The sequence below is a fragment of the Malaclemys terrapin genome, chromosome 4 (assembly GCF_027887155.1).
Source record: "Malaclemys terrapin pileata isolate rMalTer1 chromosome 4, rMalTer1.hap1, whole genome shotgun sequence".
NCBI lineage: Eukaryota > Metazoa > Chordata > Testudines > Emydidae > Malaclemys > Malaclemys terrapin.
This window is the reverse complement of record NC_071508.1, coordinates 23,693,572-23,718,748: the sequence shown is the minus strand read 5'-3', so window position 1 is coordinate 23,718,748 and position 25,177 is coordinate 23,693,572. Positions and strand designations below refer to the sequence as shown.

The 25,177-nt window shown below is 40.6% G+C and overlaps 1 protein-coding gene across 2 annotated transcripts; it reads right to left on the bottom strand.

Moving 5' to 3' along the window:
- Window positions 1-1,350: 1,350 nt before the first annotated feature.
- STK38 (serine/threonine kinase 38) lies at window positions 1,351-23,217 on the bottom strand. 2 transcript variants are annotated; one of them, XM_054026679.1, is made up of 14 exons: window positions 23,034-23,217; window positions 20,106-20,241; window positions 18,152-18,203; window positions 17,874-17,996; window positions 17,032-17,115; window positions 14,500-14,623; window positions 12,425-12,579; window positions 11,043-11,145; window positions 9,085-9,146; window positions 8,016-8,133; window positions 7,569-7,692; window positions 6,200-6,295; window positions 5,760-5,854; window positions 1,351-4,865 (listed from the first exon to the last, which is right to left on the bottom strand). In XM_054026679.1, exons 2-14 carry the CDS (start codon window positions 20,234-20,236, stop codon window positions 4,735-4,737), a joined length of 1,398 nt encoding a protein of 465 aa, XP_053882654.1. In that variant the 5' UTR covers window positions 20,237-20,241; window positions 23,034-23,217; the 3' UTR covers window positions 1,351-4,734. The 2 variants fall into 2 exon arrangements, with proteins under 2 accessions (XP_053882654.1, XP_053882655.1); XM_054026680.1 differs by having other exon boundaries at window positions 20,106-20,238.
- Between the last annotated feature and the right edge of the window lie 1,960 nt (window positions 23,218-25,177).

Genomic DNA, 25,177 nt, shown 5'->3' with positions numbered 1-25,177 from the left:
CTCCTTCTTGATCCCCAGCCCTACCCTACAGCAACTATAAACCCTACACTTTCCCCTTACACACATCCTCAGCTGGTGTGAACTGATGTAGCTCCATTGAAATCAGCAGAAGTAATCTGATTTACACCAGCTGGAGATCTGGCCCAGAACCTTAACAAATCAAGAATGTCACATGTTCCTCACCAAAGCAGCTTGTAACAATTCTCAGTCAGGGTCTGGTTGGGGAGCATGGCCTAGTACTCAAGGCCACAACTCCTGACTGCCAAGGGAGTTGTGGGGAGAGCCCAAGCCTTCCCACTCCACTGGGCTCCAACCCAGGGCCCTTTGGGCTACCTGTGGTCTAGCAACCAAGGCTGCTTAAGGGGGTCCTCCCTGGGCCTCTTCCTCTCATTCCCTCCTCACCCCCGCATCATCTTAGTCCGAGACTTTCCCCTCGTGGGGAAACCCAAATCACAATAAGTAAGAGGGGGTTACCAATGTCCAAGGTCCACAGGATACTTCCCTCGCAGGTTGTCTCTGGGGTGCGTCCTTTCTTCCCTCAAGAATGGCCCCTTTGGGCAGTTGTGTCAGAGCCTTAGGCTTCCTCTGCTCTGCAGTGCTGGAGCTGTGGGCTGCAGCTCTGCTCACCTCCAGCTCTGTCACCCAAATGAGCTAATTCCCTATCTCAATTCCTCCAGCAGATGGAGCATTTGCTGCTGGGGGGGGGGGGGGGGGGAGGGAAAGAGTGGCTAAAACCCAAATAATCCCTTAACCCCATGTTGCCCAGTGTGGGGTTTGTACACCCCATCATACAGCTACATGATCTCATGGTCATGACCTGTGTCTTCCCATCAGCCTAGTACCAGGGTTTATTATAATCTCTTGTGCTATTATGCCTCATACATAGGCCAGCTATTGCAAACGGCCAAGATGAAGTTAGTAAGCGGAGCTCAGTGATGTATCACACAATTGCAGCCTTTAGCAATTGAGAGCAGACACTGCCTTCGGTCTGTCCAGGGCAATTCACATTTATGGCACTCTATAAAGACACAGGTATGTTCTTTTTCAGAACATTTGACTATGAGAAGAGACCATATTTCTTTCACCTGCAACACCTTATTCATTTGGGCAAAAGTAGAATGCACATAAGGAACAATCCTCAGTCTTTTTTTTTTTTTTTAAATAGACACTTCCATCATCAAATCCATAGTTGTTGTATTCTAAGGGGCTAAAATGCCAGTCAATATCTAAGCCAGTGTGCTTAGGTGAAGGACCCTACTCTCAAAAGTAATTGCTATTTTCATATAAAAAAGTGTAAATATCAGCAAGAGACATTCCCCTTTGTAAAAACAAAACAGCAGCAAAACTACATTGACAGAAGAGGATTTATTTATTTACACAGCTGAGGAGAACGTAAAGATCATTCCATAAAAATAAGTTGGGTTCCCCCATGCTGAGACCCCAGCATCACACAGAACAAGTTTGCCAAATTTTACAATGCGATTTAGTAATAACATCATGTATTTACAAAACGCTTTTTCAATTGACAGTTTAAGGCAGAGTCAGGGCACAGTGATAGTAAGTGGCACCTAAGTGCAGTTTTGTGCTAGGCATAATATGAAGAGAGGAACTGGCAGCATAACTTACAGTCACATCCATTAGGAAGTTTAAGATTGGAATTAGTTTCTCCTGCAGGTCTAGCTGGAAAAGAACCAGACCCACTCCTTGCAACCTTCATCTGTTTGTAGCTTTAAACAAAAAACCACAAGGCATTCCTAATTACCTCCATTTATCAGCTAATGAGCACATAGACAAGGCTGGTAACTTGTTAACTTAATAAAAATGTTTGGCTAGCATATCTAGAAAAAAAGTACAAAAATCTTATTCTGATAGCAGTGAAGTGTGGATCGTGGAAATAATACACAGTACTGTTTTTCTAGTGTTGACAAAAATACCTGTAGGAAAAGGCAGACTTATGATGCATCTGTTGTAAAGGAAAAGTTGCCACTTAGAAGGGATGACTGACAGGTTTCACATTTAGGGGGAGATTTTCAAAGGCACTTAATTCCCATTGACAGTTGAAAGTTCTTAAGAGCCACTTGTGCCTTTGAAGATCTTCACTTTTTAACTCAAGGACGATAATATACAACACCCAACTGGACAATCTGAGTGTGGGGTCAGAAGGCATTCAGAAATCACATGTGCACTAGAGATTTCCATAACAAGGTATTATTGTTTATAGACTTTCACAGAACCCCTACAAGCTATAATTGTATAATTCTCTCCCTTGTTCTTTGGTATTTGTAAAAACACCAGTCCCTTTTATTAAAGGGTTAACAATGCAGCTGCTGTCTCAAAACCTTTTACTCCGAAACCATAACAGCTTCAAAAGGGTTTTGATCTTCACATTTTAAGCAAGCAAGAATTGCTAAACAATTTTCAATAGTTAAAAATGCCAAGAGCTCTTAACTTTCTAATGGCTTATAAGGCAACATTTTCAAATGTGGGTGACAGAGCAATTTTACCACATCTAAAATGTAATGATCAGTCCTTGATTTAAAAATCAAACAAACAAACACTATAAATAGTATAAAAGGATGCTTTGCTGGCTAGCAAATAAAGACCCTGATCTTTATTTTACTTTGCTTAAGTAGTCCTGTGAATAATCCCATGGGCCCAAAGATCACTGTTGTCAGAGTAAAGACTACTCTTGAATTTAGGATTGGCAGAATTTAGCATTTAAACTGTTTACAGCAATGCACTGAACCAATTCCTACTACGCAGAAATACAACAGCACAGATTCAGGGTTTCTGGATGGTCTCAGTTATGGCATTTAGGGAGAGGATGTTAACAAGTTGTCACCCACAATCTTAATCAGCCTTTCTGTTATGTACAGTATTTGCACTCAAATTAATCCTTCATTCAACATTTACTCTGTGACACTTTAATCCAAAAGACATTTAGTGGAATATTCCCTAATGCAGCCATTAAAAAAATTATTATATTACAATCAGATTCTTCCCTTTGTTAGTCTAGAAAGCTAGGGCTAAATACAAACCATAGCCACCAGGTCATCTTGACACACTGATCTAGCTTTAAAAAAAAAAAAAAAAAAGTCTTTTTAGATGCTAGGTATTTTTAGCGTTCAGCACCAAAAATATAATGTAGCAGGAATTTAAACTGTTCAAACTGATATGCACTTGTTAAAAATCGTTAATTTAAAATCTAGTGACACACTAAAGACCAGCACCACAAGGGGGGGTGGGGGGTGGAGGTGGATCTGTGTATTTCACATGCCACTAGGAATGCACTGATTGCACCTATTTTGTAGATAAGTGGTGTTCCTGCACATGGAAAGGAATTATCAAGAGCTCAGCTCATAAAGAATCCTCCAAATTAATTTGATCCAGCTCCAAGAGGTGCTTAGGCAAGGGAAGGCACTTTGGGGCTCTCATGGAGAGCATCCTGATTATAAAGGAATACACGTTCATAAACTACATTAGGCAATAATTAGTCAAAGAGAGAAATGGCAGGACCCATGTACCAGAATTTTCAGACCCCCTTGGAAGACTCTGGGTACAGAGGTTTTAGCCATGGTACTGAGAGAAACTTTGATATACTAAGTAGAGGATGGGAAGGCCACTGTGAATAAGTGTTTGTAGGAGGAGCCCTAGGCAGAATTTCACACGTTTTGCCATATCTTCCTGCTTGACACTACCCCATGCCACTAGCAAGTAACATCATCATCTTTGAAACTGATCAAGGCTGGCAGATTTTACAAGTGGCCAAGAGATGGCAGCAACAAGAACAGAAAACCCCATGGCCTGTCCTATTATACATAGGAGGCCCATCAGCAATCAGGATAAATGGATTTCCCTCCCTCCCCTTCCTATGCCCCCACTCCTTTTCTAGGTCAGCTCTTGTTATTGGCTAGTTTACTAATAATCTACAATAGCCATTTGTTTGCATGGAGGTTCTTCAATACAACAGTTGGAAACTGTTGGCTTCCATGGAGTAAGTTCTACCAGGATGAGTGGCCTGTTTCTCCTGTCACTGCTCAGAAAAAGCAAAAGTGTTACACAATTTTAATTTAGAAAAATATTTAATGGCTTGAGGGTCATTGTCTTAGTACCAAAAGTAAAGTGCACCACAACTTGAGGCTACTGATTGAGCTGAAAAATGCTATTAAAGAGGCTTCTGAGTTATAAAAAAATAGCACTACAAACTACGGTTAAGGCAATACAAGTTTTGTTCATCTACTAGATAATTTACTGGACAGTTTTGTCTATCTCAAGCTTTAATTATTGCTTTATTTCCTCTGTGCTACAGTTCTTAGCCATTAGGAAAACAGTGCTGGCAGAACTGGCAGACTGAGTATATCGCTCATTGCAGGACTGGTGAAATATTTTGTAAATACCATATGCTTTGTGATGTTAGAAAGTAAAGGCGCTCTTCTCTCTCTCTCCTCCTCTACTGAACAGTCTAGCAAGGAATTCAATGTGAAAACAGAGACAGGCTTGCTCCTGAAGCAGCAAAAAAATATCTGCCTGCATCAGAGGTAATAGAGTTTGGTGGAAGTTTTCAGTGGAGTGGAAGAAACAAATCCAAGTAAATAACAATGGTGTGTAATATATTGTGTCCTGAAAAACTTTTCAAAAAGAGTTCATAGCCCTCAGGTAAATTGTTTTAAGGGCATAAACCCAGTACAGAGAAACAAGATCCAAGGCTCAGAAATAGTCTCAGGTCACAGTTCACTACTTTCCTGCTTTCATATAGGATGGGATTGCCCCTCGGGCTGTCAGCCCCTCAAATCGTTTGTAGGTGTAATTGATGAAGACCCAGTCTTTGTTCTTGTAGTCAGTCTCTGGATGGTTACTTGTGGCCACTGAAAGACAAAATTAACACAAGTGTTAGCTTCTTCAGATATTAAACTGTACTCAATATACTGACATGACACTGGACTCAGTCTTTTAGTTTTAAAGAAATTATACAACTTCTGGTTGGGAAAATTTTGTTTCCCAGTTTTATTCTTCAGTTCTAGAAAAAAGGGAGTCGTTACAGTCTACGGTGTGTTAAAAAATCCACTTGCTAACAAATGCTCAAACAGGCCTTGACATAAAAGCAGTCATTATGAAACACATGGTGGAATAGCCATTCATTGATTAAAGCAGACCCATTTTCACCATGACACTGGAGAACGTTATAAAATTACACATATTAAATCTCACGGCTGTGCCCTGAGAAGCACTGCCACATCCCAACTATACATTTCCATGGCAGTCATGCGTAACACCAGAGGAACCATCATGGTCTTATTTGTACAATAAAAGATGAACATTTTCTTTATAAACACATTTATATGAAAAACTCAGGTAAGGTTATCAATGGCACTTCCATGAGGGATTTTTGGCTTTAATGCTACCACAGAACATATTACACTAGTCAAGTGAGGAAGACGGAGAGGGAGAAAGTTCCGAGTTTCACTTTAGTTTGTGGGTTTATGTCTGAAAGTGCCCTCAAATCCCCTTACATCTAGATATTGCAGCAAAATACAGAGTCCCTTGCTGCCCTGCGATGTCAATGGAAGTTCCGTGCACAAAGGACTTGCAGAATTGGAACCACAGTTTGTAAAATTTACCATTCAGAATTCCCCCTAAGTATTAGATGATTAAGGATTCTTATCCCGAACTTGCTATCAAGACAGACTTGTAGGATTCCTGTTAAAGTAAACTCTGCATTATCATTATATGTAAAATAGTGACAAGAAGGCGATATTTACCTGTTGGTTTAAGGATATCCGATTCTGGAAATTCGTCAAAGTTTGAGGTGTCATCAATGCTTTTAATTTCTATTGATATTGCAGCAGGTCTCTCTCTGCCAAGAGCAACATTCTCAATATTAGGTTTTAAGGCAGGCAATGAATACATTCCATTTCTATAGGGACTCAAAACAAAAGCCTTGACCAGGATATGTTTGAACCTCAGAGAAGTTCGGATCAGGATCTGAACTTCATCACAGCCACGCAGGCCTGGTTATTGCACAGGCCTGGTTCCCTGCGTATTCAAGTCAGAGCTGCTCATTTTACCATCACAGGCAAGTTTTTACTGTAGCAGCACTTCTGACAAACCTAACAGTCTAATGTAATTAGACCACTGGACTGGAAAATTAAACAAGGACTAGCTTTCTGGAAGGATGCTGAAGTGTCTGGCAATGTCCTACCTGATATGCTCCCAGTCAACCCCTTCAAAGAAGGGGTTACCCTTGATTTCTTCGACACCAGGTGCACCAATTCTGTGCTCCCATTCACAGCAAAATCTGTGAAAGGAAGCATGAAAATAGTGAAGTGTTATATTTAGAGACAGTGAGTCATTTTAAACTGAAGCTAGTATTTACATGTAAGAAATTGTAACTGAAGGATAATGATAAGAGTTCTTATTTTAAAAAAGTAATACACAAACTATGCTAAGGAATGCTAAGGCTGTGATAGAATATAGGGAATTTACATTCAAGAATGTGCCCTTTCATCCAGGACCAGCAGAGGGCAAAAGTACACACAAAGTACGTACGTAGGAAATAAGTTTTTAATCTGGTCTCAATACAAAAGTACGTATCAGAAACATCATCTACATAGTTAAGACTAAAGAACAAAATGATTGCATATTCTCTTTCCCAAGCCCAGCTCAGTGTGTACGGAATATGTTTATAAATCAAACTCTACACACAAACAGTGTCAGACACACTTACTTACCTGTTGTGTTACAACAGTGGGTCTGGAAAACATTTCGAACCAATTCCAAGGAGGTTTGTAGGGAATTTATTCCCTGAACTGAGTCTGAGTTTTAGTGTGTATGTTTGCCTTGGTTTAGACAAGGACGAAATGTTTCTAGGTTGGCGACTGCTTCTTGTGGAAAGCATAAAGGCTGATGGGGAGTTAATACATATCTGCCTTAAGGCTGTTATGTGGAAGCAAAGTGGTAACCCTTATTTCAGACAGGAGTTTGTTTGGATAAACTATTCAATTCCAAAAGGAATTTAGACCACTCATGAGAAGCGTTTCAAATACATCGGATGGAAAGCCAGCAATTCTAACCTGCTGTCCTAACAAGCGTAAGCCTATTTCAAGGACATCCTTTGCCAATATAAACAGAAAGTGTCCATACAGCCAGTTAACACAACTCAACATTCTCATTCTGTGTTTCCTTCAAGTGGAGATTAAATTTCTGAAGAATTCAGAGGCACAGGAAATGGGGGACAAAGACATGTAGGAGGCAAAAAAGCTACGAGATGAGGTGCTCCCAAACATAAGATTTTATAGGAATCCCCATTAATGCAGCTCTTTAAGGGCTCCCAATTTAAATGATAGTGAACCACCATGAATTTGATGAGAGGATATTTGATTAGCGATCTTCCTAGTCAATACATACGTGTGACAAATGCATCACCTTAAACTTCGAAGCACCAGCTGTCTCGTTAGGCAAGTTGTAAGAGAGGTGTTTCATACAGTTTGTAGGATGAGAAAATTCATGACATGTAACAAGTGGCACCACACGACAAGCTTGGTCAGCTGCAGCAATTGACTGACTGGTACCTTAGAATAAGATCCTTTGCTTTCTCAGAGATTGGAACTTCTGGGGGGAAGATCAGAGTCTCTTTCCAGTTCATCACTTTCTTATAGGTTTCTTGAGGGGTCTCAGAACAGAAAGGGGGATAACCTGAAAGAGAAAATACACTCTGGTAGTCACAAATTACTCTTTACTTCATTGCAGAAGCTTAAATTGAACTAATTTGAAGCCACTGGGGGGGGGAAGGGGAGAGGAGAACAGCAATAACTCCATTTGGGTTACAAGACAGAAGTTTAAAAAAAATGCAGGTGAACAGCAAACTGGAGAAAATTGCTTAACGTGAAAATGGGCACCAGGTGTGAAGGTGTGCCAACAAAAGGTAAACGAAGCCATGAAAAAGTGAACTTTGACTCTGCTATTATGTAATATGAATTTAACATATACACTCGGTTTGTGCATTGCTCGTTTCTTACCAATTAACATCTCGTACATGATGACCCCAAGTGACCACCAATCACAAAGCTTGTTGTAACCCGTCTGCATGAAGACTTCAGGAGCGATGTAATCTGGAGTTCCCACAGTGGAAAAGGCCTGAAATTGAATGGCTTCAGTTACACATTTTGAGAGAGATCCCGTCTGACTGACGGGTGACTGAGAAATCTTCGCAGAACCAGAGGGCTTGAACAGAACCCTCACAGACAACTTATTCAAACCAAAAGATAACTTTTTTTTAAAAATAAGATCCCACATGCTATCAAGATACCATTAAAGTGACAGCAGTGAAAAAAACCACTATTGTAGGGGAAGGGAATAAAACCTATTTAAATACTGCAGCTCTATTTTTAGAGAAGATAGACTTTTAGAAACATTTTAAGAGAGATTAAGAAAGTGATAAATAATACTGTTTAAAAGTCTTTGTAGGAAGCTGTTCCTCCATCCCCTAAGGATACAACAAGGCTAGACAGTGACCAACAACTGCAATACAAATTGTAGCATAGCCCTAGTTCACAATGGAGACTTGGCTCATGTTCATCTCTAGCATTAACACTGCCAAGTAACATGCGATAGATACAAATCTAATCATGGAGTTTCTCTGCCAGATCCAGCTAGACTTTGGCAGATGTTATTGTTTATGAAATCTGCACGGTAAAATCACCACTACGCACCTCCATCTGCTTTGTCCATTTCTCTTAAGGCATCACAGTCTGGGTATGGGCTAGAAGTCTCTCCAGAGGCAATGTTACATTGGAAGTAGCTAAGAACTTGGCTAGTTTTAGCCATAATTGCACCAGAAAAAGCATCAAGCCATGCTGGTTCTCTATCTTAAGCGTAAAAGTCACCAGAATTATACAGATGGACAAATGAGTTATTTCTTTTTTAAAGCCCAACTGCAGAGATCTTTCACAGTACTTCAGAGAAGTGTTCTGAGAGTTTTGAAAAGTGCCACAGTGTAAATGCTGTTCATTTTAAATATCAAACAGCAACCCACTTGCATCTCAGAGCTCACCCGTGAGCATCTGTAGACAGAGGGACTGCACTTACCAACTGACGTCTATTTCTCTTCCACGTTTCTGCTTTCCTTTTGGAATTCATGTTCTGGAAAGCTAAAGAGGACCAGAACATACAGGCATCAGTATTACTCATTTTTCTTTTCTTTTCCACTTTCTGTCCAAGATAAATAGCCCCACTTGAAGTTATACATAAAGGGGTAGTGTTACTCCTAACTCATCAGCAGCTTCTAGAGCCTGCCACTTGACAGTCTGCAAGCACTAGACACTGCTGCATTCTGAGCACTACAGTTACAATTCTGTAAGCACTTCCATTAGACGTCCACGTTTTCAGAAGCTGATAACTCCAGGAACAAAATACTCACTTCAAGATGGCTACATTTAAAGGATTAGATTCTGATCTCAGTTACATCCATCTAAATCTGGAATAAATCTCATGAATCCAATGGTGTTAGCTCAGCTTTAAAATGATGTAAAAGAGATCACAATCCAACCTCTACTCTCTGTAAAGTTCCAAACAAATCTATTCACACATGGTATATGCTTTTGTTTGCTGAAGTTAAAATAAAAACATTGATGTTTGAGGGTCTTTTAGTCAGTCACATAGCATAGGCACAGCTAGTTAAAAAGCCTAGATTGGGAACTGCTTAGTAAAACCTTATCTCTGACGACAGACATGTCAGGTATAGTTATGTTTATGGTATTTTACAGTGCAAGCGCTCAAGCTACAGTGCAACACAGAAACAGGAAGGATAATATAGATCAGCATTTCCTTTGCATTTATCTCTTCTCTGTGAATTCAGTTCAGTAGGGAAGTTCTCAGATTGAGAGCCCTGGAAACGGATGTCCTCTCTATCCACAGAGCAGGTAAAGTAGAAGCAGCAGCAGTGCCAGCTTCCCAACACTGCCTTCCTATCATGCCTCAAACCTGATTTGAAGGGACCATCTGTAAAGGATAGAGGGGTGTTCCGTCTCTACAGCTCAGAGAGGCCAAAGACAGACTGCCAATAAAGGGTCAGTTAGTACTAACTGTGTTGGTGGTTTTTGTAATGTGTACTCCTGTTCACCAGGAACTGGACTCACGGTGGTGTCAATCATTTGAATTAAACTATTTCGAGATAGCCAAGACACTGACTACTAATCATAAATGTTAGTTAATTGGGATCTCAAAGCCTCTAATCAGGAGGAACTGTTTCTTTTAAAAGCACTAGAATGAATATGTCAAAAGCCTCTTTACCAATCACATATCCTCACCACAGAGAAATAGCCAAGAGAAAGTGACTGCCTCCTCTTTTTCAAGTAATATATGAAAGAAGAGCACAGAGTCATACCAAGATGTAGCACAGAAGCATTTACACTGGTGTTACTGCAGAGGGAAATTGACTAGAAACTGAAGAGTACGAAGTTTTGTTTCTTGCTAAGAACCTAGCTTCAGGAGAGTCTGCAATTTCCTATTGCTCTGGTGCCATGCTCCCGCTCTTCTTGCGAAACAGTTTTAAAGACTTAGATTCTGGGGATGTGCATTCCCAAGAGTTAAACTATCTCCATGCCTCCACATGTGATATGGCAGGGTTTGCCATGTTAGTCTTGTGCGCTGCTAGCATGTGATCTGCTAGCAGTCCTTGCTAAAGTACATGCAATGAGCCTATAGTGTAGTACAGCATGGAAAGGATAATATGAGACTTGAAGGAAGGAGCAAGCTTATTGGAAAGGTAAACACTTATATTTACATAAATATCTTGTTAAGTAGCAAAAATAAGAAAGGAAGTGCACAGTGCAGAAAGTGCAAGAGGGAACCTGCAGTTTAATAGGGACTAATGTGCTACATATACCATTCACCGTTTCATCCCCAAACCCTCCACATATGCAGGGTTCATTAGATCCCTAACAGCAGCTTTCCACCATTGTGTTGAAATCAGTCACCTTTGGAATTTCTAACGCAGTTCCCATAGGAGAGAATATAAGTGCTGGTACTGATGAGAGAGAACTTACTGAAATCACTCGGAAGACTGTGGTTCAAGTTTCTGTAGAACTCCGTTCGGTGAGCCTTCTTTAGCCCAGTGCAGAGACCGAAATCTGACAGTTTCACATGGCCCTAGAGATGTAAAAACCCAAAATGCAGAAGAAATACAACACATCCACCCAAAGAACAGAGTTATTTACCCATTTATTTCATATGACAAAACACTAGGCATAATTATCATCTTGCTCTAGCCTACAATTGGAATGAGATATTGAACAAACCTAGGGATAATTTTCTGTACTGCCACACAGTGGATGTGATTGAATTTCCAATAATGTTCCCAATAAATGTTTACTTCAATGGGGGCTGAAGGCACTTCCCCTTGCAGGATCAGCCCCATAGTCCCTTGAGGGAGAATATTGCATGGGATGAGGCAACGACCACCCCAGGTAAGAACAAATAGCTTCCAGGAGGAGTTCTGTCTAATCCTCTGTCAGAAAATGGATGAGTTGTGGGTGGACTCAATAAGACACAGGATATTCCACAAATTAAAAAAATGTTACTCTGCCCAGGGCTTGAATTTGTCTTATCCACAGTGCAAGGCAGCAATGACACTCAATGTGAAGTTCTTTTTTGAGCCTAAAAATGGCATATTATATCCTAAACTTGCATGACTCTGTAAACGTCTGCTCCAATCAGAGCACTTAATTATATTTTGGAATCAACAGAAGTAGGTAAATTCTTCTTGTCAGCAAATTTCTCCCAGACAAGGTAAGTAGAAAAACATAAAATTTTACTTAGCAATAGTAAGGTATTAAAACACACCAACTTCCTGGATACTACCTACTATAAATACATACAAGTAAACCTGACCAGTCTGGAGAAAGATTCTGAGAAGAGATAAGAGCTAATGAGACTGGAAGCCTAATGGATCAGCTACATCCCCACATTTGGTGTTAAACACACTCTCAGTATTTGGTGACCACATGCAAAGCAGATGTCAGGCCCAAAGGAAACATCTTAGACTAAGGAGGAAGAAATGAAACCAAAGGATGGTTTTAAACAGCACTGAAAACCAAACACAGCTCAAACAACTGCCACAAGAGAGCACTCTGTAAATAAGATACTGTCAGCTGAAGGTTAGATTGATGTAGCTTTACTTCCATCAGGTCCATGGAAAATAACCTTAAATTTCTTACTCTTACAGAGGATAACTAAATGATAGTGCCATCTATCATAGCATTCTGAATTCTAAGTTACCCAGTGTTTTTGCTGCTAACCCAAATGTCACCCAGTTGTTATGGGAATATCTTTTGTTGGACCAATTTCTGTTGGTGAGAGATGTTTCTCTCATATCCTGGGACCGACATGGCTACAACAACACTGCATACAGTGGTTGATATATTTGTACCTTACTATCCAAGAGGAGGTTATCTGGCTTGATATCCCGATGGATAAAACCAAGCTGATGAATGGAGTCAATGGCTAACACAGTCTCCGCAATATAAAACTGAGTCTCTTCTTCTGTTAGGGTGTCTTTTTTCATCAACAGTGTCATCATATCACCTAGAAAAAGTCAGCCACCACAAACAGCAGAAGTAAATACAAACTGATAATTAAGCCCTACATCCATTTTACATATCAGTGAATTCAGACACCGTTTTTATGAAACAATTATATTTTATACATTGTGGATTCACAAACACCCAAGAAATGCATACAGAAGTGTAATTAGTTCTTCACTCAGCTACAGTCGAGCCTGTTGGTGCTCATTAGTTTATTCAGTTGAAAGAATTTAGCAATTAGATTATGAAAATAAAGCTTCAATAGAATGCCAGTTCTTTGGGGCAGGGACCATGACTACCGGTTTGTTTGTACCCTGATTGAGGCCTCAGGTTGCTAGCACAATACAGATACATAAATTTAAGATATATGCTATCTTAGATTTTTAAATTAACCTAGATTCCAGGGAATGTCTTCTCTCGGTGACATCACAAATAGAATGACCACAGGCCATCAGTTGGCGCTAACAGAGAATGTCAGCTTGATGTTGTTTAGTAATGTAAAGCCACATACAGGAATTTGTTGGTGGCAGGTATTGAGACATCCAATTTTACAGAAATCCAGTAGACCCAAACTAGTTTGTACTAATCAGCAAGAGACCCACTGAAATACTATATTCTGTGAATTAGCGAGTAGATGAAATTTAAAAGGATACGCCAAATGCACTTTGGTTCATTATAATTTTAGTTTAGTTTTCATTAAAGACTTGATAACATACCAAATAATGGTATAAAGTAATGGATATAAAAAAGCCTGACTACAACAGTCAGGTGTATAGTCGTCACTGAGAAGTGAAGAGAGACTGTCTTGTGAGCATGTAAACTAGTGTGTGCTATTTACCAAGCCTCTACTGCATTTGATATTGTGCCAGTCTGAGAGTTTCTGTCTCAGTTATAAAACATCTAATTAGCAAAAAAGTGAACTGTCTGCTAGAAATGTCTCTCAAACCAAAATTAGTTATGGACAACCACACAAGATCTGGACCTTAGATAACAATTCTGCAGCCACACACACATTTAACAATAACAGACTGCATTATTGCACAATGTCAGGTCTGAAGTCAATCATTTGGTTTCAATAGTCACATCATGTTTTCAGTATAACCCAGCAAGATTTCAGCAGAACATTCTTCTTGTTAGTATACTATAGTACAGGGGTAGGCAACCTATGGCACGCGTGCCGAAGGCGGCACGCGAGCTGATTTTCAGTGTCACTCACACTGCCGAGGTCCTGGCCACCAGTCTGGGAGCTCTGCGTTTTATTTTAATTTTAAATGAAGCTTCTTAAACATTTTAAAAACCTTATTTACTTTACATACAACAATAGTTTAGTTATATATTCTAGACTTATAGAAAGAGACCTTCTAAAAAGGTTAAAATGTATTACTGGCACGCGAAATCTTACATTAGAGTGAATAAATGAAGACTCGGCACACCACTTCTGAAAGATTGCCGACCCCTGCTATAGTAGTTTCAACACTCAAGAGTTAATCTTTAAAGCTCTTCTTTGCAGACAATAAAGAGGTTATTTCTGATGCAAACCAACTACAAGAAAAGAGTTAGAAAATTGAAAACTGGTTATGGTTCTAAGAGGATAGGTGTCAGATTGTGAAGATAAGGCTTGACAGAACATCTAGGTCAAGTATGCAAACATTTGTACCTAAGCATGCTTGCAAAAGAACATACCCATGGCAGACAGGTAACTATGGGCCTGACCCTGCAAGGTGCCAAGCACCCTCATTCTCCAATGAAGTCACCAGGCATTAAGAATGGCTCAGTTCCCTGCAGGATCAGACCCAACACTACACTATAAAGCAATTACACATGTACAAATACCGGTAACAAAGACAGACAAGATTTGTTATAAAGCCAGAAGACCGCCACAGAACAAAATGAAAGTGACTTTTTTATCTCAGGTAATTACCTCCAGGCAGGAACTCCATGATAAGGTACAGGTTTAACTTATCTTGAAAACTATAGAACATTTTCACAACCCACAAACTGTCTGCCTCCACTAGTATGTCCCGCTCCGCACGAATATGGCCAACCTAGGATATATATATATATATATATGCATATGATTAATTATTAAGTTTTTGATGTTTTATTAGATGCATTTATCTTCACACACAATTCAAACACTGTTTTGAGGGGATTCAAAGACTGAATATGCAACTGTCAAGTCTCTACGTTAGGAATGGAAATACCATCACGTTTCAATACTTTTATCACTGGATATTTTCACGTATTAAAATAGTGCAACAGGTTTTTAGGCAAGTATAACCTTTGAAGACTGCAACAGCTTTATAAAATATGCTTCTGAGAATGAGCAGGCAGAAAACCTTACTAAAGATCACTGACATTCTTTCATATGCTTTGTCTGGAATGTACGGACTGAATAAATTCCTTGGGATTCTGACTCCATCTGACCCCTCAGTGCATAGATCTGAAGATCCTTTATGTTCAAAGGTTTCAACTGTAAACCGTATGACACATTTTTGTTTTGAGGACCTTCAAAAAAATTACAGTTACATCAGTAGATCTACTAACTGCAAAGGGAATGTTTGCGTAAGTAAATGTTCACCAATGTAAGCAAAGGGTTTACAATACGACCCTAGTTTTAATGGCAATTGAAGGGCTTGAACCTAGAAACACCACCATAAGTAGTGTTTGCTACAACAATTAGTCCAATTAAATGCACTCAGCAGGTCTATTGACAGTAGTGAGCACTATGACTGGTAGTGAATGGTTGCAAGATCAGGTCCTAGAGATGTCTCTGTCCTCATCCATTTGAGTAAAAGACCAGTCTAACACCGTAGCATGTAACTCAACCCACTGCATACAACTATTCAGCAAGTTTTCATGGAGAAAAATAATTCCATTTTAGTCTAGATGACTGTTTATATATACACCTACTATACCTATAAAAAATGGATCCCCTCCAAGTCAGAAGTACAGCTGTGGCTAGGGTAGTATGGAGAAGCTTGTCTTACAGCTACCTGCTTTATATCTGGACTGTAGACAAACAGAGCACTTCAACGTCTAATATTGTTACTTCCTTAACCTTCACATGGAAAAGAGAACATTGATTGAATTATAGATATGATGAAAATACACATTTGATTTGAGGCGCTTATTATACAAGATAAACTACTTACTATTTGGGTTATAATATCTACTATATTAAGAGCACTAACTAAAACATGCACAAAGGGTACTAACTACAGTTCAGAATAGTTAACATCTAGCAGATGAGACATGGATATTTCATAACCGAGATTGGGAGTCAAACCCAGGTCTCCAAACACATCAATGCAGGCCCACACACCAAGCACTGACTTTCAAAATTGCTATGTAAAGACAAAGAGGTCAAGAGTGCAATGCTATTTTTTAAACTAATACCTTTAAAAGACAAAAGTTAATTCAGGAATTACTGCCTACAAAAACATTGCTTCCTAGATGAACTCCAGTGCCAAAGAAGGATTGGTTGGTTCAGACTATAATGGTCCCAGAAGGGCTATCAAAGATATAATACAATGACTCAGAGATTGGCATTAATATGAAAAGTGCCACTACTTTGGAGGTCCTGCGAATGAGTCTGAAGGATTCATGCAGCTCTAGCAACTGATATTTACAATTAAATCCATTAGACATGCTAAATCAGGATGAAATCAGAATTGCAGCAAGCCAGGACTCTGAAGATTGTATTGAGAGTTCACATACATATCTTTGGTATCAAGTGGTAACATAGTATCACAAAATGCAGAAAGAGGAACATAATCGGTTGTAATACAAGTGTTCCTCTATTGCTGTTCAGAGGAAAACTGCCATTTTCCTACACCTTGCTTCTCCAGGTTTTCAGATGGAAACAGAATGTTCAGTCACACTCTATATCTGCCCATAATGCCTCTTGCAAAAAGCCAGTGCAACTGAAACCTTCATCAAGAAATTGACCAAGGTTGCAGAGACAATTTTTTAAAATGCTGTTTTGAATATGTGAATTAATACATGTTATTACATATTTACAATTGGTCACTGATAAAAATAAAGAAATATAGCAAGTGAAAGCTATATTTTTCCTCATAACCACATAAAAGTTAGACTCAAGAGAAACCACATTTCTTCCAGAAAGAGTTACAATAAGTCTGAAATGTTCAAAGTGGTTTAGGGAAAACTGAGTATCCAAATCCAAGGCAGGTTGAAAAGTCTCCAAAAAAATTAAAAAAAAAAAAAAAAGAAATCCATCTATCCACTCACCCACACACCCCTAGCAGTTTTTAGCTAGCCAAATCTAAACCATATGTTGCAGTGATTATTCTTTAGTGTTTTGTTTTGTTTTTTTAAATATAGGCCCACTTTTGTCCCCCAGGAATCTGAGTTTGCAATGGAGCAGAAAAAAAGATTTTAAAAAGAGGCAGAGCTACTAGAATTGCTAATAGTAATTTCAAATAATCACCTGCTCTTTTTCAAGCATGTCAGCTTTGCGTAGTATTTTCATCGCATATACATGCCCTGTGTCCTTCTTCTGGACAAGCCGCACCTTCAAGTTTTGCAAAAATATGGAGTCAGAAATACATCCTTATCACACCAACTTTTCCAGGTTTCTTTTACAGTATTCTGGGTATCATACCCTAAAACCCAAACATTTCACTTCTATTTTGCAGAGCAGAATCAGATTATAAGGACAAATAACACTAGCTGGCTTATGATAATGGGATACAGAGCCTGCTACCTCTAGGACACCAGATCATTCTACCAGAGCCCACTACCTCTAGGACACCAGAAGAAAGATGATACCATTTGATAGCATTTGGCAATCTGTGACATGAAACGAGTTGGATGGTCAAAACCCAGTTGAGTGGACAAGTTTCTATGTCATGAAAACCCATTATAAAAGGCCCTTTGGGGTGCAGCTTCTGCTATCACTGCATCACAAAAACCATTACTACAGGGTCATGATGGAGGCACACTGGCACAACAGCATCACACCTACACTGCTGCTGTTATATCTGTTCTACAGATAGAGGGGCTTTCCAAGGTTGCCAACCAAGCCCATTTCACCAGCATTTTGGTCCTTTTGAAGATGTGGGGTTTTGTTTGTTTGTTTAATACAAACTAGCACTGACTACACAAAGTCAGATGCATTTGAATGTCAAACTTTAAACAAACATTCAGCAGTGATTATTGTGTCATTTGGCTTCAAATTGTACTGTTCTGATCTTTTAAAAAGTCTTTTCAAAGCATTCCAGTCCCTATAATGCTACTACAGTTTTATTCAGTAATCAGTTCTGTTCTTACCTCTCCAAATGCTCCTCTGCCTATTACTTTTAAGGACTCAAAATCTTCCAAACCAAGTCTTGTTCTCTTTAACCGAAGAAACTCTGTTTCCTTTCGGGCATGTGCGGACCTCCTGAGTCTCTTCTAGTGTTTGTTTTAAAAAGAAAGCCATATAGTTTATGAGATTCCATAATGAAGTTCCCATCTGGATCATACTGAACCAATTAGAGAGGTCACTAAAGGTATGACTATGGGTTACTTATATTATCTAACCAAAAGACTTGTTTTGTGTTCATTACCTCTTCATCTTTTAAACCTTCCTCTTCCATCACTTTTTCTAGCTTCTTCTGTCTGGGGGGGGGGGGGGGGGGGGGAGAGGAAGCAATGAAAAATAATGTTTAGTTCTTCAGAAAATCCTTTAAAAAGCATACATACTTTCAACACCTGTGGGGAGTGTTGTCTAAAACTAAGAGTCAGAGGACTAGGAATTTGGATTCAACATGGAAGTGTGAAGAATTAGAGTTATGGAAAGATGCTGGTCTCTCCAGATTTAAGCTCAAGCCTACCTTTCCAACAGAAGTCCAACTTCACCACTTTCCCTCTATAACTTTGCTCATCTAAACCAGTCTCCCTGAAATTTCACATGCCTTATTTTATGCAAGGATAGTCTGATGGCTACACACGGACTGGGACTCAGGAAATCTGAGTTCAATTCCTGGCTCGGCCACTAGCTTCCTGTGTGACACCACACAAGTCACTTAGTTTCACTGTACCTCAGTTCCCCCTCTGTAAAATGGATAATACAATTCCCCACCTACCTAGAGATGTTGAAAGGATAAATTCATTGTCTGTGAGATGCTCAGCTACCTTGGAGATGGGGGCCATATTTGTACCTAAACTGATATTTATGGTTTTCTCCCTTAAAATATTGATATATTTACAACCTTAATTCCACTTTTTTCCCCTTTTTGGTCAAGGAAAGTAATCTATTTTTGTTGTTAAGATTTAGCTTTGGCCACTGCAGGAAAAATTCCTAGATTAATGATCTTCTGAGCTTCCTGATGGCCTTTTCAGCATCATGTTATACAAATGCACTGAAGAATTCCTGTTCAATATGCAAGTCATTCTTTGCAAGATCCTTTTCCAGCCTCCAGTTGCCACTAAACAACTGCTGGGGTATGATAACATTTTAGCCCAACATCTCTGTATCATGTATACTGAAATTGCTCTCTCCTTATTTAGGCACCTAGGAAGTACAATTTGCTCACCATCTCTCTCTAACACCCCACTCAAATGCCAAATGTGAATTGCCGCAGCAGTACCTCAGCAGGACCAAACAATGTTTATGCTTTTTCCAACATTAAGTGTTTACAGATAAGGGAAGGAAGCATTTCTGAAAATTCTGGTTATAAGGCCTATTCTTGTGACATGCTCACCACACTGAATTAGATGGGAGTTTAGGGTGCTCAGCACCTCAGAGAATCTGGTCCACAAAGAGAAAAAGGTTTCCAAGGATATTTAAGGAATTTATTATATCATCCATCGAAGCCTATTAGACCTCCTCCTGCCTATGAGTTAGTCAAGTTAATGTTAAATTACAGTCTTTACAGCAGTAGCTTGGCGCCTTTGAACAAGTGAATTTCCCCTTATCAGATGGCTGCATCATAAACTGTAACACAAAATGAAGCTGAAACCACATGACTTCATAAAACTACAAGAAATGTTAAAAGGGAATAAAAATCATAAGGAGCAACTGTTGAAAGAGTAAATATTTGTAGAGACTGGTCTCTTACTTTACTGCTTAAATGAATCTAAGCTAACGATACAATTGGTTTCCACTTAGATATATTAAATCTTGCCAATGTGTCTATTGGACTCTATTTTTAAGTTTGAAAAGAAAATGTTTCAACTGATTTCATCAAAGCAGGCTCAGCAAAATGGCTTTTTTTAATTGCTCAGCAATGGAATAATGGATTTAAGAACAGATATTCTGAATCAGAAAAATATTTTCTTCCAATTTATAATAATGTCCTCTAGCTAAACATTTTTACTCATCAGCATCATATTTGAGAAGCTCAGATAAGTAAGGTAGTTACTAGCAAGGCCTAAGGTAATGTTAAGGTAACTTAAATTTGAGCTATAATTTACTAGATAGCACCTGCTCAAATGGGACCTCAAGTTAAACGATCAGGCCACTAGTTTCCTTTCACTTCTACACGTAGACACTTTCCATCTCCCAACTGTGATTTTTACCTCATTTCCCGTTCTTCATGTTGTGCTATGAGATTGCTATAGAAGTTTTCTAATGTCACTTTTGTCATTGTAACTCGCTCCTTTGTGTGGTTACTCATGGATGAACAAGGTGTTGGACCAGTCATTGCCATGGCTACTAGAAAAAGGGAGGGGGGGAGAAGGGGAAAAAATACATTTGACATTACTAATGACAACACAACATGGAAACAATAATTCTGACCAATTAACTGATGCTCAACTACATTAGACGCTGGAATTAAGAATCAAGACCGAAGTTAATATTTTTATATAGTTTTAATATCTAAGTTATCAGAGAGAGAAAAAATGATAGACTAGTAGTCTAAACTGGGTACCATCAGTTAATGAGAGAGTCTGTAGGGAACAGGGTTACAAAATAAAAGGTACATGTAAGCTTCCTGTTTTTGAACAGCATTCAAAAAGAGGGAAGGAAACTTGACAAATATTATGCCTCAAAAACCACATTTTAGCCAGTATTGAAAATGTTTTGTACTTCACCCAATCTATTCTCCTCATCTTCTAAAAATGTGAGGAATGAAAAAACCCACCCTGAGTCACCCAGTCAGAGGTTCCTTTTTCTTTTACACTTTGAGAAAGAGGATACCTCTACGTTTGTCAGTCACATGCAGAGCCCCTTATTATGAAACTTACCAGGAGCCAAAATATTAAATGGATGTGTGGAGTAGTTGAAGACAGACAGACAAATTTGCTATTTTTAAACTACTTTTGCAATTAGGGTCTCCCACTGTAGCAGAAGTTTCCACAAAACAGCCTGTCAAAATCCAGATAGATAATTACCTCTAAACAAGTATGAACTTTAAAAAAAAGAAAAAAGATCTTTTTTTAAAGTATACTGCATCTACATCTTAAATTAAATTAAAAATAAAGTTTAAGAAAGACACAAAAGCTCTATGTTTTGGCTCTAATTCAGGGCAAGACCCATGCACCCTAGCTTGTTTATTGTAAGAAACAATAAGTAAAATATAATGTATATAAAATGTACAAGCTCTTTGAACAATCTAAGACAGTGTTTTCATTGAGGTTTTCTAATGGCAATATAACCCAAAAGAGCAAAATTCCCATGGCTGGAACATATCCCTAGAAGTCAGAGAGAAAGACAAAGGTATCATTTAGAGACACTCTCTCATTTATAGGGCTGCAGGTTTGGCAGGGTGCAGAAAAAGTCATGCATACTGTGACTTCTCTGTCCATGAGGCTCAAGGGGGGTGGATCCTGGAGGGTGGTGCAGAGGGAAGGCCCAGGGGGGGGGGGGGGAGTTAGATATGGACCTCACATTCACCCCACAGCAGCAGCTCCTGTGGGGCTGAGCCCAGCTCCCCACTCTGGGCATGTTGCAGCACTACTTACTCAAATCTGGCCCTGCTGCCTCTCCCCCGATCACAACGAAGGGGAGGCAGGACCAAAGCAGAGCAAGTGGCGCTGTGACCCCATGCACCAAGTCGCAAGGCCTGGAACAGGGAGTTTGCCCCAGCCCCATGGGACACAGGAGCCACCACTGTGTCCCTGGTGAGTGCAGGGCAGGCTCTCTCTCCAGCCCCGTCCTACCTCCACTCCTCCCAGGGCCTTCTCTCCTCACCGGGCTAGGATTAGGGCTTCCATGCCAGGGCCAAGGGTGCTGCTCCCTCATTTATCAGGGCATTTTTAATTTAAAAAACAAAAATCACAGAGCAGTCACTAAACCCTGACTTTTACTACATTTACAGTGACTGCTCCATAAATTTTAGTTTTAAAAAAATGAAGTGACAAATCTGAAACCCTACGCACCACATCTGTGCATGGCCCTTTAGATAACTAAAAATGGCAGGCCCCAAAGAACTTATAATAGAAGTTATTTTTATTTGACCTGTTAGATATCTTCTCTTTCTTCAAAGAACACAGGCAATCTAGGGACTGTTGAGGAACTTTTGCTGTATTTTTTATGAAGTTATTTCTTAAAAAACACAGCTCAAAGTGACACTATCTGAATTAGAAAAGACAGATAATCTCTTTACACAGCACTTCAAGAGCCTGCAGATCAGGTATCTGTGTATTGTAAGCACATTTGCATCATACACATTGATTATGCTACTAGTTCCTATTTCCCAGAGAGCAGAAAACCTTCAAGTGACAAGCTGGTGTTGGGTGGCAGTTAAAGGAAGGAGGAAGAAGAAAGACAACTGTACCTTACTCCAATGCAATTATGCTTGTGTCAAGTTTGATAAAAGGGAGAGCGAGCGCCTGCCTCTATTTATCTATATAACATGGACAGAAACAGTGCAGGCTCCCACCACCACCACCACCACCTGGACTTGGAAGGACCACCTCGGCGAGCCAGAGGAGAATTAAGTCTTTGAGGCCCATTTGGTCCTCCGCTGGCGGTGCCAAATAAAGCGTGAAGCGGTGACAGCAGGAGCCAAGAGGAACTCGATGGAGTGGCAATAAAAGGAGCCAGCCCAACTTTCAGCCACCCAGCAAATAAAGCAGCAGAGTGACCGCCCCTCGCCGCGATGGGCTTTCCCCCTGCCCTGGGAGCTCAGCCCGGGCCAGTTTAGGCAGCTGCCCCCCGCGATGCTCTGTTCGCATAGAGGCCAGCAGGCCCCTCACCCCCGGCTGCTGGGGCAGCTGCAGGCTTGTCTGCCACGGGCGCTAGGGGCTGAGCCCGCAAGGGCGCGTGGGCCAGGTGCAGCCAACGCTGCCTCCAGCTGCCCGTGAGCCTGGGCGCGGGGCAGGAGCAGAAGGGGAGACCGGGGGGGGGCACAGGCCGGGAGGGAGGATGCAGCAGCAGCAGCCTGAGGAAAAGGGAGCAGGGGGGGGGGAGGGGGCAAAGCGGGGGGGGAGCGGTTGCCTGAGGGGGAGGGGGCGCGTCACCGGGGCAACAAGCTGAGGGGAGGGGTCGGGAGAATCACTTACCGGAGCCCCTGCGGGGCGGGTGGGAGGAGATGGGGGCGCGGTCCCAGCCCCTCCTCAGAGCCGGAGACTCGCTCCTCACTAGGGGAGGGGGGGAAGGGATCGGGGTGCGACGCTATTACGGCCCCCCCAGCGCTCTTCGCACCGCCACTCACGGAACGGACGGCGCCTCGGACGGGACAAGACAAGCAAGCACCCCTCTGAGCCCTCGACGACGTTGCGCATGCGCCGCCACCCTCAGAGAGAGGCGGGGCGCTGACGGGAAAGGCGCATGCGCGAATTCCTTTTCCCTCCAGAGGCGCGTTTGCAGCCGGGGAAGGGTGATCGCGCTGTGCGCGTGCGCATGCCTCCCTTTCCTTTGAGCTCATTGCCCAGGCGTCTGACTCCGCCCCGCACAGCTGCAGGGACTACAGGTGGCTACAGCTGGCAGGGGTCGGTTGGTGAATGGATAAAAAGCCTTGGCTGTAATGCTGCTAGTGCCATCTACTTGATGATGTTTAACAGGGCAAGATGACAGCACTGATCATGCCAAGCCGGCAAAGAGTCCTGAGTCAGGCCCTCCCCCAAAATCATGAGACGGGCCTAAAATTCATGAGATTTTGTTACAAAATAAAGAGCAGGGGCATAAGAGTCAAGACTCAGTGTGTTCTTTGCTCAGCCATTGACGTACTGCATGGGCAACTTAACCAGTGCAAGCTTTATTTTCCCCATCTGTAAAATGGATCTAAAAACCTCTGCTTCATAGGTGCCTTGGGAAGTATACTGTATTTCATTAATGTTTCTAAAGTGTTTTAAGATCCTCTGACAGAAGGTGCCATAAATGGCAAAAGAATATTATTGCCATAATGGAACTGGACTGAGACAACCAATTCATTTCGCATAGGTTGTTAAACGTGACGTGACTTTTGATTGTTGCCAACAGGCTGATCTTGAAACGGGGACTTTAGACGCTCTTATTCCAATCTCAGTTGAGCCATCCAGTCCTCCCTCTGTCTCAGTACATAAAAGAAAAAGAGCAATTGTGACTCCATGTTAATTACAAATATATAGAGATATTAGCGAAAGATAATCTTGCTTTATTTTATTTATATTTCTACAATAAATCAAGTACAATACTATATATATATATATTTCATGTTAAAAGCCTTTTAACTTTAATGACACTGAGGACTTTTGTTTACATTCTGTCACTGTGTAAAATGAGAAACACTCCTGATCTCTGCACATATACCAACAGTGGATTTTCAACTAATTCAGGCGGCACACATAATCCCCAGTCAATGGATATGTTGATACATTTGTTACAAGCATGACAAAAATATAGTGTCTGAAATATTTGTTTTGCAACTGAACTGTATGTTGCTTTGCTTAGACACAAATGGAAAAATTGTCATTAAAGGTGACTGGCAAAATAAAAACGTGTTTGTGTCCTTTATTGCTCCTTTTGGATATGTGGAGATGCCCTTATAACATTTATTTTTCCCCAAGAAAATATTTTTCTACTTTTTCCTTGGGGGACTTTGGAAATCTTTAGGAGGACCTGAACCATGATATCAAATATGGAGCTTGGAAGCTAAGCTGCATCTCTTTCATTTCTTCAAAGATGCAGGGTGAGCCTTAGCACTTGTCTATCTGGGGAAAATGACCAGCATAGTGATAGCAGAATAATCATATCACTGTAATTATGCTGGTATAGTTTCCCATGTGGACACTCTATTCAGAAATAAAGTGACTTTATTCTGGTATAATTACTCTGGTATAATTATTCTGCTTTAGCTATGCTGGTCAATTTCCCCATGTACACAAACTCTTAGGCTGGGAGAAATGCTGAGTAACTCCCAACCTCCAGCTATCATGCCCTCCAAAGATTTTCCAATATCCTCCAGGAAAAAGTTAGAGGTGGGGAGCTTCTATTTCTGATGTAAAAACAACCAGAAAAATAAATCCTACGGCCTGGCTAATGGTTGCAGAAGCCCATGAAAACAGTGGAGCAGGTGCAGGGCTTCTGCACAAAGGGGGATTAGGAGGTGGCAAATTGATGCTCCAAAATGCTCCATCCTAGCAGCACCCAAACATGCAAATGGGGCATTCAGAATCATGGGGATCTACAACCATGCAGTTCTACAGATAAGTGACTTAGCAAACAG